This window comes from Girardinichthys multiradiatus, chromosome 8 (genome assembly GCF_021462225.1).
Source record: "Girardinichthys multiradiatus isolate DD_20200921_A chromosome 8, DD_fGirMul_XY1, whole genome shotgun sequence".
Classification (NCBI taxonomy): domain Eukaryota; kingdom Metazoa; phylum Chordata; class Actinopteri; order Cyprinodontiformes; family Goodeidae; genus Girardinichthys; species Girardinichthys multiradiatus.
Genome location: NC_061801.1, coordinates 17,237,277 through 17,253,240, shown reverse-complemented (window position 1 = coordinate 17,253,240; position 15,964 = coordinate 17,237,277). Strand labels below are relative to the sequence as shown.

General features: G+C 37.3%; 1 protein-coding gene across 1 annotated transcript in view; it reads right to left on the bottom strand.

The window, feature by feature from the left end:
- Positions 1-4,517: 4,517 nt before the first annotated feature.
- Positions 4,518-15,964, bottom strand: part of LOC124872360 (lipoxygenase homology domain-containing protein 1-like) — a 41,520-nt gene continuing 30,073 nt past the window's right edge. Inside the window, exons 34-42 of the mRNA XM_047372252.1 lie at positions 15,772-15,957; positions 14,419-14,546; positions 14,194-14,311; positions 12,246-12,423; positions 8,242-8,427; positions 7,063-7,233; positions 6,143-6,275; positions 5,784-5,939; positions 4,518-5,689 (exon numbers count right to left, since the gene is read on the bottom strand). Coding sequence (XP_047228208.1) covers positions 5,209-5,689; positions 5,784-5,939; positions 6,143-6,275; positions 7,063-7,233; positions 8,242-8,427; positions 12,246-12,423; positions 14,194-14,311; positions 14,419-14,546; positions 15,772-15,957 — 1,737 coding nt within the window. The 3' untranslated portion in view covers positions 4,518-5,208. The remainder of the gene's footprint in view (positions 5,690-5,783; positions 5,940-6,142; positions 6,276-7,062; positions 7,234-8,241; positions 8,428-12,245; positions 12,424-14,193; positions 14,312-14,418; positions 14,547-15,771; positions 15,958-15,964) is intronic.

Genomic DNA, 15,964 nt, shown 5'->3' with positions numbered 1-15,964 from the left:
ACCTCAAGTATTAGAGCTTTGCATTGATATATCTGTGTGTGATTATCAAAGGAGACAAAAACAAATATAAATTTAGCTTAATTGCAAACTAGTAACTTGAAAAATTTAAGTTTGCTGTACATGATTAGCTACCAAAACAAACCACTTCACTTTTACGTCCCTGTGTTACCAGAAGTTGCAGTCACAATCAATCCTACAGCAACAGCACCAGGAATAAAGGGGATAACAAACTGATATCTGGTTAAATAAGCCATACCTGCTGCTGTTATAAGGCCAGTATTTGGCAGCTTAAAAGCTGGGCTGTTCTAAGTTTGCTAACTGTAGTTTTAAAACTTCTTGTAAGCAAGGAAAAGTTGGTTATATATTGCTGCATACCGACCAGCAGTATGCAACAATAAATAAGAGAAGGGGAACACCACTGAGCTTCATTATACGCATCATCATAACCTCTTGGGCATTTTATTAAAATAACTTTTGACTGTAGGATGGACCTTTTAGCAGTTTTGAAACTGGAACCTTTTAAAACCTTGATACCAGAGACTGGCCCATGCCTACTATGCACCTCAGATGTAGGTAGAAGGATTTAGTTGTCTTTCTACCAGCATTTTCACCTGGAATAGGTCAAATGGCGAAACAAAGTGTACTAACAATGCATGTTTCATAGATGATTTTAATTGTCAAGTTGGGCAGCCTTACCTTAGAAAGGGGTGCAAAGATTCCTACGCATGACTTAGTTAATCTGAGCTCTGACTATCTTCTCAATGCTAACACAAAATAAAAAAGGTCAGTCAGAGGCTGCTCCCGACTCGTAGCTTGTGTTCATCCTGTGCCCTTCGATGACGACGACGGGATTCTCTTGATGTTTACCTTATTGCCTATGAAGAGCAAGCACATATGACAATAGTTATAGCAACAATATGTTCTCCTTGGAATTGCATTAGATATAGATTCATACAGTATTTAGATGGGAGAGAAGCTTTTTTTACATACTGATCCTGTGTCTTTGTGTGACAGATTTCCCTTTGTGGTTGCTTTGCTGGTTGCTATGCTGTACTCCTAGAACAAGTAGGGCGTGAGGCGACGAAGGCAGCCTCACTCTTGCAGTGCACACAGACACAGGGCGACGCAACAGCAAGAACAAAATCACTTCTATCCTTTTTCTTTTCCTTGTTTTGCTTCAGTTCCACAGAGCCATGTGTTAAAGATCACCTTTAGGACCCGCATCGTCCTATGCACTGTGATAGCAAAGGATTAGACCTTTCAATTCCCGTCTTGTGCACTGCGAGTGTTGACACTGCCTCCCCCTGTAGTGGAGACATCTGTGATGAAGTTTTCATAGTTTACACAGGGCGTTGTCAGCTGAAATGCCTTAAGTATTTAACAATCATAATTTATTACTAATTGTAGATATTGTGAGGATGTATTTAATTTTATAGAGTTTTTGAGAGAGTGACTGAATCATTATTTATTTATTTAGAAATAACAAAAAAAGAAATGCTATGAAAAAAACTATTACCTCATTTTGCATTGTTTTAAATAGGAATGCTTTGCATGCAGTTGTACTTTTTGAACACTAAAAGTATATAAAAAAAATACAAAATTCAAAAAATAGCCTTGCTGTTTGATCTCCACAAGCTGGCTATGCGATGTTTACGGTCCCGGACTGAGCTACTGAGCCTGTTCTCTGTCTGTCTCCCATGTGGTGCTGTGGATCTTAGTTACATTCCATTCAATGCAATCTCTCTGATAGCCCATGCTGTGATGTGGACAAACTGCAATGAAGTGAACTGGTCTTTTAGTTTGTGATCTGTTTTTGCACTCACTTGTTGATACACCGGATCCCTCTCACTGGCAAAAAAAAAAAAAAAAAAAGGTAGTTTAGATGAATTAACTGGCTTTAACTGTGTATGCCCTGCTTCTTACAGTTCAGTGTTATAACACCTTATTGAAGCATGTTCCTTTTTGCCACTTTTGTATCTGTCTTTGATTTTAGCAGTTTTTCTTTCCAAAAAACTTTGAAGACATAAGCATAACAAGTGCCTCGCTTTAGATGTTCTGAGATATGTCCATGACACTAAAACCACTAACAACAATCAGTCCATGAAGTCACCCTGCCTTATTGGTTGCATAAATAATTGAAGGAATGGAGCTTAGACATGTGAAAGACATTCTACTTAAAGCGATGGTTCAGACTTTGTTGAGGTGGGGTTCTGTGGAGAGATTTTGAGTAGATCTTAGCACCTTGTACAGTCTCATGTCTGTTCACTTTATTTTTCGGCACCTAAGCATTCTGAACCAAGTTCACTGTAACAATATGAACTAGTTCTTGGTCATATTTTAAGCTTGTTATAAAATAAAGTCTTAAATAATATATAGATCATGTCTGAAATTTACCTTTTGCCAGCTTACTTATATCCGTGTAGTTCTATGCTCTTTTTGATTACAACTGTAAAGGTATCCCTCTTTTAAAAAAATCCTAAATCTGTTTGGTCATGTCAGCTGAGAAAATTCTTACGTAACTTAAAGTATAAAGTATAAGTTAAAAGGGATTTAATGCATTAAGCTCTGACATTATGCTGAGTTTTACTTTCTGCCTACAGGAGGCTCACAGACATCAACAACAGAAACTAGCAGCAATTTAAATGGTTTAAAAGTCGTGAAGTCTGGCTGGGTATGCTTGACGCGAAGCACTTTTGGTTCTGCACTGTGAACTAACATGTTAGTAGAAAAAAATAAAACCCCACAGAGCTCTATTTAAATAATTGTCAACAGAAAAAAATTTTAACTAATTTTGAAAGTTGCGTACTGCAAGGATAATAAAAAAACGTGTGTAAAAATGCAACAAATTTATGGTATTTACCCAAAAGTTTTAAACAAAAATGTATAACATGATCTAATTCATCTCTTTTTAAACAGAAAAACTAATATTTTTCTTACTGTTGTTAATATAACATATTGATAACATTTTAGTTATAGCAACAAACATTTTAGCCATACCATTCTTCATCATCATTTATATTATTATACAAACACTTTATGAAAAAAACAAAATAGCAGTAGTTTTTAAAAGTGTATGTTGCATATACTTACTAACGCATGACGTGCTAATATTTGCTCATTAATTGGGCTAAATGCACAAGTAACTAGCCCGCAGTCAGCTGTTTAACAGACATGCCACGTTTGCAAACTGAATAGTCTTACCTTGCCACAAGTGATAGGCAGCACTCCTTTGTTTGGTACATTGTGATTGTCTGTACTTTTCATAACCAGAAACATTTTTAAAGACACAAATTAGTCTTGGTTTTAAACTAGGAAAAATTGTAAAATCCTTCTTTCAGCCAGCTGCACAGCAGGGGGGAACTACTGGAAGTGTGGTACCACTGCATTATTATGAGCTTGATATGGCCAGAGAAAACTTGCTCACTTAAGGACTTTATCTAATATCTCACTAAGAAGACTTTAGTTTTTCTGAAACTGTAACTTTTTAAAACCTTGGCGTATCTCGGGGCCTCATAACCTCTCCAAAGAACCTTGCTTCTAAAAAAGAAACAAAAACAAAACTTTCTTTAAAACTTTTAATCAAACTGTTGAAGTCATAATGCATTATTTGTAAAAAAAAAACTGTTTGAACAATGAAGAGGAACTGTTGGGTTTTTAAACACTACAGTGTGGTTTTTAGTAGATTTTTTCCCCATCTCCTATGCTTCCGATTCCTGTATGTTTTTACTCCTCCCATTCCTGTTAATTTTCATTTTCTGTCCCTCCTCATTCAGTCTGCTCCCCTTCTTCTCACAGTCTGAGTGAAAAGACATGGATTACAAAGCACAACGCAACTTTTTTCTAAAAATGCATGTTTTCTCAGGTGCCAGTACAGTCGCAATGGTTTAATAGTATATTGTGAAAATATATACAGAAAATATGAATAAATATGTAGACATTTTTTTGCTGCTTGAATCTGAAGAACAACCGCAAAGAGAAAATAAGCCAAAATCTGCCAGTGAAAGGGCTGCCGCCATCCTTGTGTGAACATCTGCTGTTTAGCTGTGACTGCGCAGTAATTCCAATATAGGACATTTTATCTGAAAATAGAAGTATTTATCTTTAATATTAAAGCAATAGTGCATTAACGGTGATGAGTGTGCTGTTGACGAAATGAGTGAGCATATTAGAGGTAAATGTTAGATTCACATGTGGTGGAATTTTGTACTTTATTTATTTATACTACTAATAATGACATAATGATTTCAAGGTTTGCAATGCTAAGCCCAAACCCTTTTTTTTAATTATTATTTCTAACTTCATTTCATGGCTTGTACATTATCCTTTTTTTATGTGCTCTTTTTGTAATAAACTGGATTAAATTCAAATGTTTTTGTTTTGTGTGATGTTTTTTTCTCTTGGATTTTCTTCAGTAGCATCAAAGCTACATTAATATCAGAATCCTGTTTGGTCAAAAAAAGGATAAACATTTTTTATTTTGGTTTATTTCTACAGTATTTCATTGTGTCTGCCATCAACCTATAAATATTCAGCAAAACAGTGTGTTCATGTAGTTTTGGCTGAAGAAGAAACTGCTTCTTGACTTATAATCTGCTTCTAAATTCAATAAGGTGTTGGTGGAAGATCTAACTAACATTATCTTTTTTGCTCAGTTGCTCCAGCTGTTTCTAATCCATCCATCCATCCATCCATCCATCCATCCATCCATCCCAAATAGGAATAGGACTGGGACCCTGCAAACTATATATGAGAAGACAAACAGAACCATCAAAGCAATTTGCTTATTAGATACTAAAATACTCCCACAAGAAACTAGTATCTGTTCTTTACTGGGAAGAGCTTTCATAGCAATATACTTTTATTCATTTGGAGTCATATAAAATTGCTACAGCTGGGATTTATGACTCCACAAGAGATCAGAACACATTGGAATGATTTTTAAGGTGATTACAAAACAATTTAATCTTTCATAAAACATATATTTACAAAATAAACATTCATTAGACCAGGAATTTAAAAAATGGCACATTCCAGTTTTCTTTTATCAAAGAAAACATTAATTTTACTTTTCCACAATTTAATAAATTCTATAAATGAAACAATTCTCTGTTCCTGAGACATAAACTTACCCGAATTAGAATGGTTTTGGTTATTTAATATATAAGGTAGGTCCTACTGTTTTTGGCTCTTCCAGAAATTATTTAATTGTTAGTATTTTGGGTAGAGCACCCTGGCAATCTGTCCGTCTGCCCTCTTGGTGTCCAGCCACTTCCCACAGAGGAAAATTGTGGTGACGCCATTGGCTGTGTTGGTGATTTCCACCCTATCGAGCAACCAGCCGGGGCAAAGACCAGAGTTGTCATGCTCCACTCGAACTCTCTGCAGATCGCCCATGTCCAGCATTTCTACCACAAAGCGATCCGTCTGCCCCCGTTCGAAGAGGTTTCGTAGCCTCTGCCACAGTTGCTGGCTGCCTGAATCTCCATTGGAGCCGTAAATAGTTATAGAAACATTGGCATCGGTTCCTGCTCCCTTCTCATCACCAGTGGTGATGATGATCTCATACTTAACGGGCACCAGACTGCGAGCTTTACTTGCAAAGCTCTCAATGGTCTTTGTGCACTCAAAAGTCAGGTATTCATCCCTTTTTGGAGAGAGCGGGATGAGGACATTGCAGCGGAAGATGTATCTAAACAGAGAAGGAAGAAAAAACGGGAGGTTTTTAGTGTACATATAACAAACTAGAAACCAAATGATTCCTGAAGTTGTAGCAGTTCTCTTACTTGTTTCCAAGTTCTTTTTCAGTCACAACAACCTCTTCTACATGCCAGTAAGCCTCCCCTTTCACTTTTTTCCCATCTTTGGGTATGTGGCCCAGGCAGATGGCAGCAATATCACCCACATTCTTTGAGGAAAACTCAAATCTGTCAACATTTCCCCTGAAAACAAAAGAGTTTTACTGAAATTGATTGAAATACCATAATTTATTTTCATGCCGCTTTCATTTTTGACAGCATACTGTAATACTGCAATTAAAGTGAATAAGTTTGGGTTGTTTTGCAGGTGGGATTAACATAAATTCAAAGCAAATAGAGACAGCTTTACCGGCAATAGCTGCCTAGCTGGTCGGGCAACTACTTACCGCAAAAACCTCTTCTTCTTTGAAGAGTTTTCCATTACAAATTCTTTTGATCTACACTTCCTCCCCTCCAGTACGATCCATGCATTCTCCTTGGTTTCTTCTGCGTCTCCAGTTGTAATGCAAATTTCATACTCTTTTAGAGACAAAGCCCAGAACAGAGTCAGAGTACATTTTTTCAAGTGTTGTTCAAGCTTTAATATACAACACCTTTCACACTTATTTATTCCCTGTATAAGGGTGTGTTATGTCTCTCTGGGTCATCCAGAGGCCTTGGTTTTACTTCATGCTCACCTCCCTTTAGCTCTCCCCACAGGTTTTCTAAGGGTTTTAGGTATTGGGGCTGAGGTGACCATGGAGGAAATTTAACATTGTATCATTTTTATGTTGATTCACTTTATGTTTTGGATCTTTATCCTGCGTATCCTGCTGAAAGACTTGGTGATGACCCATTTTCAAGTTCCTAGGAGAGGCCACCAGATTTGTCTTGAAAAATATTCTGGTATTTCAAATAGTCCATGCAGTCTAACAATATTCCCAGTGCTTTTGGGAGAGCAACTGGCCAACAGCTTCACAGAACCTCTCCTAATCTTAACAGTGGGAATTAAATGCTTTTCTACATATCCATCCTTTGTTTCACATCAGACCCACCTGTATTGTCTGTTGCTATAAACTCAACCTTAGTCTAAATTGACCAAACTGCACAGTTAAAGTCCCCACTAGTGTTTTGCAAACTGTTCATGTTTATATTTGTGATGGTAGGACAGAAAGGTTAGCCTTTTTCTGACATGCATCTCAAACAAGGGGTACCAATAAGCATGAAGGGTGATGTATAAATACACACAATTCTGCATAAAAACAAATGATGAAATGATTGTAATTGACACCAAATAGACTCGACTGGTGTCATAAGGTAAGCTTACTTGTCTTCTCGCTGAGGTCTAAATAGTCATTGTTTGCACAGGCCAGCTCTCTCATTATCTGCCCATCATCGTCCTTCTTGGAAAGCCAGCGGTCACAAGGAAAACGGAAAGTTTTGTCCATGAACTCATCCTTCACATCAATGTGCTCCAAGTGCCAACCTGGAGCAATACCTGCATAATGAAAGAAAAAAGAATAAGTGACAATAACCTGTCTAATTTTAAATGGTTTGAGATAAATTAATAAATCAAAGGCTCTAATTTTGAAAAGCAAAAAGTACAAAAAAATATTTCAATTATTATTTGATTGGAAAATATAAAGTGTTAATTGATGGAAAATTGTATGTAACGTCACGTCATACAAAAGCTCTGACTGGTTCAAAAACAGACTAAAAGCGAGTCAACATTATCAGCTGATCTAATCTGAGTTAGAGTGGAGAGATAAATGCCCTTATCCCTGTTGCCAAATTTTATGATGAATCAAATCTTCCATTGCATTTCTTTCTTTCTTTTAGTTTTTAAAAGAAAATCAACTTTATACAACTGATTTATAAATTTTACTCAGTCAGGTAATTTTTACCCAGAAAGGTATTTTTGGACTATAGCTCCACTCCTTTGAAGAAGGAGCAATGTAATGTAATGTAAATAATGTGTAATAAATAAAATAACAGTATTTATCCATAACAATAAATGCCTTGAGTTTGTAAATACCATGGCAACATGAAAAAAATTACATTTTGAAATAAATATTTGTTTTTTCAAATACATTTTTTTATTATTCAAATATTTTATTACTTACATTTATTAGACAAATATGTGTATTTAGTTCTCATTTTTGTTAATTTATGACACATTCAGTAAATAATGTACGTATGTCTTAGTTATTTTTTAAACCACAAAATTATAACCTGCCTTGTAAGTGATGCTTTATTCATTCTGCACATTTATAAAGTGCTGCTCTTAGTGCTTCACATACACAACACATGTATAAGAAACACATGTATAAGAAAGAACACTAATCCCCCAATTAATCCCGTTGATTTGCAAAAAAAGACAGATAAAATACTAAAATAATTTCAGCAATATGAGACAAAAGGTGAATAAAGTCAGAACATTCACCAAATTTCAGGTAGTCCGATTCCAGCAAAATGTATGAGATCCATCCAATTTCAATCAGCTCACCTGTGTTGTCATGCCAAACTCTGACTTTAGAGAGGTCTCCAAGGCTGAGGATATCAGGGAAGCGAAATGTGTCCACCTGCTTACGTTCAAACTTGTTGGATTTACTGGACTCCTTCAGTGCCAGAGTCACTGTGTCACCGTTCTCTCCGAAAACAATGACCCACACATTGGCGTCGGTGCCTGCCCCTGAGCAGAGAGAAAGGAGAGTTATAAAGAACATAGTGCTCACTTTTATTTTGATCTTTTTTTTGAGCGTCGTTTTTAATAGGGTTAGCCAATCAGGCCATTTTAGAAGCATGACGTGTCTATTTCAAAGCCAGTTTTAAAGTGTTTTTGGGATCTTTGTCCTGTTCATTCTGATAGGTATACATTTAAGTTTGACTAAAAACCTTGCAGGTACCCAATTGGACAGTTGGTTTGCTGGTTGGTCAGAGATGGTCTGGGGAGGCATATCCATCAAGGGACCCACAGACCTGTACAGGATAAACAATGGCACCCTGACTGCCATTAGGTACTGGGATGAAATCCTTAGACCCATTGTTAAACCCTTTGCTGGTGCAGTGGGTCCTGGGATGATAATGCCTGGACTCACGGTGGCAAGAGGTTGCAGGCAGTTCCTGGAGGATGAAGGAATTGATGACTGTCCTTCACGCTCCAGGGCTCAAATTCAGTAAAACATCTCTGGGTCATCAGTTAGGTCCATCTGATGCCACCAGGTTGCACTTCAGACTGTCCAGAAGCTCAGTGATGCCCTTGTCAATATCTGGGAGGACATGTCATGGGACACTAGCTGTCATCTCATAAGGAGCACGCCCCGACCAAGTCAGGCATGCATACAAGCACTTGGGGGCCATACAAACTACCACCATATTGAGTTGCTACAAAAACATTTTAGCAAATTGTACTTTCCTGCCGCATCAGTTTTTAAGTTTAATTTCTCTGGGACTTCAAATTAAGCCACGTGTTGCCATCTTTGTGTTACTAACACATCACCCATTCCATATCAGTACTGATGTCCAGCATGATTTATTTTTCCATTGAGATCTGATGTGTTTTCAAAGTGTTCCTTTAATATCTTTGTGCAGTGTATACAAGTTTCTGTAAAAACTGACCAAAGCTTGTATTTTCAAAGTCCAGTTGTGTTTTAAATACATAGATATTATCAAAAGTGATTCTAAGAATTTATTTTGAATTAGTTTGATGATTTTGCCTCCACAGTTTGTGTTCAAACTATATTTTTAACCATATTTGCATTATACATAAATACAACCACAAACAGTATCTAAAACCCCTCATATGATTAGAAAACACAGTTTCTGCATCACCTATATCATTTCATTAGCATGCATGCCTGTGTCTCTATCATGCAGGCAGCTTTTCTTTCCAGCCTCAACCTTTGGTGCAGGGCTGCATCCTTGTTTCTAGTAAATGCTAGAGGCAAAGAGCAGTCTTTTAAAGTTGGCTCAGACGTCTTGCTATGCTATCATATTGATCAGCAGTGCAAGTGTGAAAATACCGCAGAAAGAAGAAATGACACAGCAGTGTGAATGACTTCTAAACAGGATTTCTTTCATCACATTGTGGGAGTCAAAATGCAAAATATAGCAGTTTTTCCTCCTGCAGAAAAACCCCTGAACAAGAAACTCGAGAAAGAACGTGAAACACAAATATCTAACTCAACCGTGAGCTTTTGATTGTAACTGATAGGATGATAGGTATTTCGGGATTTTTTCAGGAGTGATCTATTTTAGAATTTGTTTGCATTGGGGGGGTGATATAAAAAAAAGTGATATATAAACTAAAAACAAATTGGCACACTTGACAGATGAAACGTTCGTGTTAACTTGGAATCTTCCTGGAGGAGCTGAGGGATGTTAGTGATGAAAGAGGTTGTCTGAGCTGCTGCCCTCAGTTTGAACACCCCAGAACTTAACCTGGTACTGACCCTGAGATGAAAGGCTGGCTGGATGGATGACGGTGAGCCTGATAGGTAGACCTGAAATGGCCTCATACGCTGTCTGCCTCTGGGTCAAATCAGTTCTTTCTCCTCTCAAGCGTGATCAAAATGTTAAAATAAAAAGTGTTCCAAACAAATTCATCTATGATTTCATCAAAATGCTTAAACCTTTAGATCAGTTGCTTACAACTTGGAACTTGATGGTTTTAAACATATGGATTAATAACTTAACAGTAAAATAGGCTAAATTAAAACTGTGTTTCATTTATCCCTCTGAATTAACAGTGCTGTGCGAAAGTATTCAGCCCCCATGAACTTTTCAACCTCTTGCCACATTTCAGGATTCAAACATAAAGATATAACATTCAAATTTTTTGTGAAGAATCAACAAGTGGGTCACAATCATGAAGTGTAATAAAATTTATTGGATGTGTCAAACTTGTTTAACAAATCAAAAACTGTCTTCATGATGCGCTCTGCGCTTTGAACAGAACCCTGAGACTATCACAGAGCAGGTGCATTTATACGGAGACTTGATTACACACAGGTGGATTCTATTTATCATCATCAGTCATTTGGGACAACATTGGATCATTCAGAGATCCTCACTGAACTTCTGGAGTGAGTTTGCTGCACTGAAAGTAAAGGGGCTGAATAATATTGCACGCATGAAAAATGGTTGAAATTTGTGAAAGCAAATAGGTAAAGAGTGGAAAACACTTTTGCCACAGAGTTATAAAACAATTGCAAATCTGGCTTTAAGGGGAGGATGAAAGCTGAGGGACAAGGACCCAACAAAGTTAATGCCACAACTACATCAGATAGCTATAGCAATGAGAAAGCAGCAAGACCATTGGGGTGGTCATATGTGTTGCTTGTGAGCATAAGGATTCTAAGGTAAGCACTGTTTAATGTTGATTTTTACTTTTTAACTGTGGCCTGTCAATATAAAACATCTTCTGATCGCATTGTTAAATTTAATTAATAACCACTCCCTTCAAAATGCTCAACTTGCATGTTTACACAGCATGATTAGCTGCAGAAGCAACTTATTTTCTCAGTGTCTGACCCACATCAAGTACAGATTGTATATCAGTGTTTTTGCTTACCTACCAATCAACATCTGTGCATTAGCATGATGTGGCTTTTCAGTGCAAAGCAACATGGTTGTAAGAAAACTATGTATAGATGGATTTGAAGAATTTTAGTTGCGGGACTGAGAGTGTCCTCAAAACAGTGTTTGACAGTTGAATGCAATAGTATAGTGAAACAATCACAAGCATTCACTGCTACTAGAATTTACACAACAAAACTCACAAATCCAAAGTATCCTGGTGACACAGTTGCTTGGAGAAATGCTCATGTGGATCAAATTAACAAAGCTGGTCATCAATGGAGTAGAAATTACATCTTCCTCAATCCTGTCATAATTTTAGCTTTTGGAAATAAAAAAAAGATTTTAAGTAGTCAATTGCCATTGTGGCAAGTTATTGGCAGACTTTGCTCAACCCAGACAGGTTCTTAATTCCTGGGTAGGGTGCTGGTTTGTCAGGTCTCCATGCCAATTCACTCAGAAGAATATTCTTTAGACCTCTTCCTCCTCACTGGATAAATCATCAAATAAATGTTCAACCTTATGAACTCACATTTGAGATGAAGACAGTGATGTCCTGGCTTTATTCTGTAGCCATTGTGCCATACACTGATGCTTGACTTTGCTGTTAGTACACAACATCAACACCCTTTTGGTAACTTTAGGCTAAGTCCTTGGCTGCCTTGTGCATATTTCTTGACCTTTGAAACTAAAATGAATATAACCTTTGTGAGCTACTATCCTGAACACAATTAATAGGAAGAACTGTAAATGTGATGAAGTAAGACCTCTAGAGCTGGATTTACCAGCTTACATTCAGGGTTTCCTTAAAAATTTATATTAAACTATGTCATGTACTCAGAAACTTTAAGCGAACAAGTGCAACTCCTCCTGCTTCTCTTTGTCTCTGCTTGTGGAGAGTTTTGAAACTCCCTGGAAGGTTTTGGAACTTACCTGAAACATCACTCGTCTTGACTTGTATGATGTAGGTGGTGAGCTCCACCATCACTTCCTCATCCACCACAGCAGGCATCTCACAGATCATGGTCTTCTTGGGTCCACACGTCCTGGACAGCCACTCCTCATAGGTAAACACAGACACCTCCTCTGTGTTCAGGTTACGCATGAGCACCTGGATTCACAACGGTTACAGCAGGTTTTGAAATTAGGCCGACATTAAGCAGGAAAGCTGTCAGTCAATGTAAATGGTGTCAGAGGATGTGACATTGGATTTTCTAATGATGTTTGCATTAGAAAAGAAAACTAAACATTAATTCAGTACTGTTAATTAATCTGAATGGGATCAACGAGAAATGAAATATTTCCAGCAATAACCAACATCTGGTTGTTGGAAATGCACCACTATTTAAATAACAGGGTTGAATTATTGCTAGATTGTGCCATGCATATACATGAGGACATTTATCACTGCAATGTCCTCTAAGCATTTATTGTTAGACAAAGACTTTGCCCACACAGGCTCTCTCTATTAGCTCAGCTTTTTGCATGTGTATTTGGGCTGATTACTATTCTGGATGTTTGCTCAGTCAGCCGTTGAGTTCATTTCAACACACAGGCCCAGCTTTTTCATAAAGGTAAATTATCTGCTTGTGATGCTGAACACACAAGGCTCTGTGCATGTGCAACTCAAGGAGATGCTCACAGTTGCAGAGTCCCTGGCGCAGATGGACAGGGCATGGGATTTATCCCGACTTCTCTTTTGCCCTGCATGCACCGTTCCTTTAGCAGAGACAACGATAGCATGGGAGAGATGTTCCATCCTATTAAAGCTGTCAGCCTGCAAGTTCAAACAGATTGGGGAGGTGGCCGCTGATGGTGTTCTTGCAGGGTAATTCAGGGAGAAAACTATTTTTTACTTGTGTGTCAATGCATGAAAGGTATAGCAGGCAAATCTAAATTATTAAACATCACACAGAGTTGTATTGTGTTTTGCTAAATTATTCATACCCCTTAAATGTTTTCTAATTTGGTTATATTATAAAAAACTACTTTTAGTGTATTTTATGGGGTTCAACACAAATTAGTGCATAAATCTAAGAGTGTAGTCCCCATTTAAATTTACCTTCTTTGAGTCAATACTTTGTAGTGCATTAGATTATCAGTTGGATATAAGTCCGGACATTGATTAGACTATTTTAAAACATAAGCACGTTTTAATATAAAACATTTCATTTGCTGTATGTTCAATGGTTGATGTGCTGCCAACATGGGATAGTGTGTCAAGGCTGTGGGGGGTGGAGGGACTTGTGGGTTGGTGGCTTGTTGCAAGTAGGTCCAAAATAAGTATTAAAAATGGAATGTATCTTTTTCTATCCATTTCTTAATGATGAGCTACTTTGTCTTAATCTGTCACATAAAATCCCAATAAAATACACTGAGGTTTTTGATTGTGATGTGACTAACCTGAAATAGTTAAAGAGGTGTTCATTCATTTGCAAGGAGCCCTATAATGAAACCATTACGCTATGAAATACTGGGTCTGTATGAATGTTTTTGTCATCCTTGCAAAAATCTAACATTAAATAAAATGGGTCAATGTGCTTATCCAGACGTTGTGGTTCCCACTGAATATGTATGTATGCCTTTGCGTTAGTCTGAGTGATATAACAGCCTGGATGATCCTGTGACCTAGAGCCTGCAGTTGTAGGATGAAAATGTGAACTGGCTCTGTTATATTGATTTGGAAAGAAGCTATGAATTACTGTTCTGGTTTTATTACTCCTGTCGTTTTAGTTTTATCTTCAGGTTCCAATTAACCCTGGACAAGAATAAAGAAGAACACAATGTCTCCAATGAAAAATATCTGGTCCCCTGTTACTTATTGATGTGCTGAATATGTATGTGTGTGTATCCAGACGCAGGGCCTGGTATGTGAGCTGACCTTGTCAAGAAACCAGTCAGGTCGACTGCCGGATCCGTCGATACGAAGCCTTATTTTTTTGAGTGGGGCTATGTCATCAATCTCCATGTTGAAAGTGTCTTCCTGACCACGCTCAAACCTGTCTTCCACAATAAATACCTCACAGTTCATAATACTGAGAATTATTTCTCAGTATAATAATAGAAGAGTAGACATTTGAAAAGAAAATAACTATATTTAGGTCACCTGTCCTCATTCTTCTGCAGCAGAATCTCTTCCGTGCTGCCGTTGGCACCAAACACAGACATGAAGATCTTGGTGTCTGTTCCTGCATTCTGCACATCTCCAGTTACTACTGTCAGCTCATAAATAGTCTAAAAAATAAAACATGTTTCATAATCAAATGACAAAACAATGCCCAACAAGAATCAAGATATTTTGTAACATTTAAAGAGCTGAGAAACATCACTCCAAATGGCCCTGACTGTTGACTCATTGATCCAACACTCTAAAATTAGACCTTTGAACACACAATATGCAAACGCTACCAGGTTGTACTGCACTGTGGTTTGGAAATTTCTAAGACAGAGTTCACCCTCCGTCTGTTGTAGAACATGCTGGGTTTGGAGAAATTGGAAGCCTTTTGGAAATCTCAGAGCTAAGACACCTTTTCTAGGGAGTACTAACATGGACTGCTGTTTTCATAATGCTCGCTGTGCTAACTGAGCTAATTGAGCTACAAATAAAGAGTTTAAAATAGCAACTTGTAATCACATAGTCCCTTTAAAACGATATTAGTAAAACTCTGTTTTACAGCAACTGCACTCTCTCTCAGACACGGTACAATGTCTCTGCTCCAAATACAATAATTAATGGCTGTTCATGACAGAAAGGGAGGATTAATGATTTTGAATGTTGTTGTTACAGCTTCTTATATTATAATTTATATTCATGTTTCATATATGATAGCAACATTAGTCATTTTATTATGAAATTATAAAAGAGTGAAGTACTGGAAGTATTTGTAGACATAATTGTGTCTGACAAAATTAGATAATTTCCCAATGAAAAACAGTGGATTTGTTTTTCTTAAAACACCTATGGTCAGAGGAGAAGATTGTACCCAAGTTCTGTCAAAAACTGATTATGGCACCCAATGAATAATTTATGACCCCAATGACTTTATTAGTCATAAATATGCCAATTAACTGTGATGCATAGCCCCATAACAATAAAACCTGTAAAAATAAACATGTCAAATTACTGTTACAGGACCCATAAATAATAAACATTGACATACTAATGACAGATAAAATCATTAAAGGCCATAGAAAATTAGTAAGTTCCATATATTACTGTTTGACAGAACAACACAAATACTTGTAGCAATCCCTGTAAAAATTGAAAAGGTTTTGAGTTATATTATATTGAACCATTCACTCTGCTGTTCAAAAGCAATTTTGTACTTGTACTCATGCTTAGGGGCCACATTACAAAAATGATTTACAAGTTATGTAATTATATACTTGAGGAAGGGTGAAATTAAGAATTTTATTTGTGAAGGTATAACTGACTGTCATTTTCTCTCCATTTACAAACCTTCTGGGAGATAGCAACGGCCTCTGCATCCAGTACATTGAATACTCTAGCAGTCAAGCCATCTCCTCGATCTTTGGCCAGCCAGCACTTGCAGGGAAAGGCGTATTTGACCCCCTTGGTTGGCACAGCAACGGACAGCTCGTCAACGAGCCAGCAGCTCTCTGGAGTAGCCCCATCGTGGCCCAGCTACAGG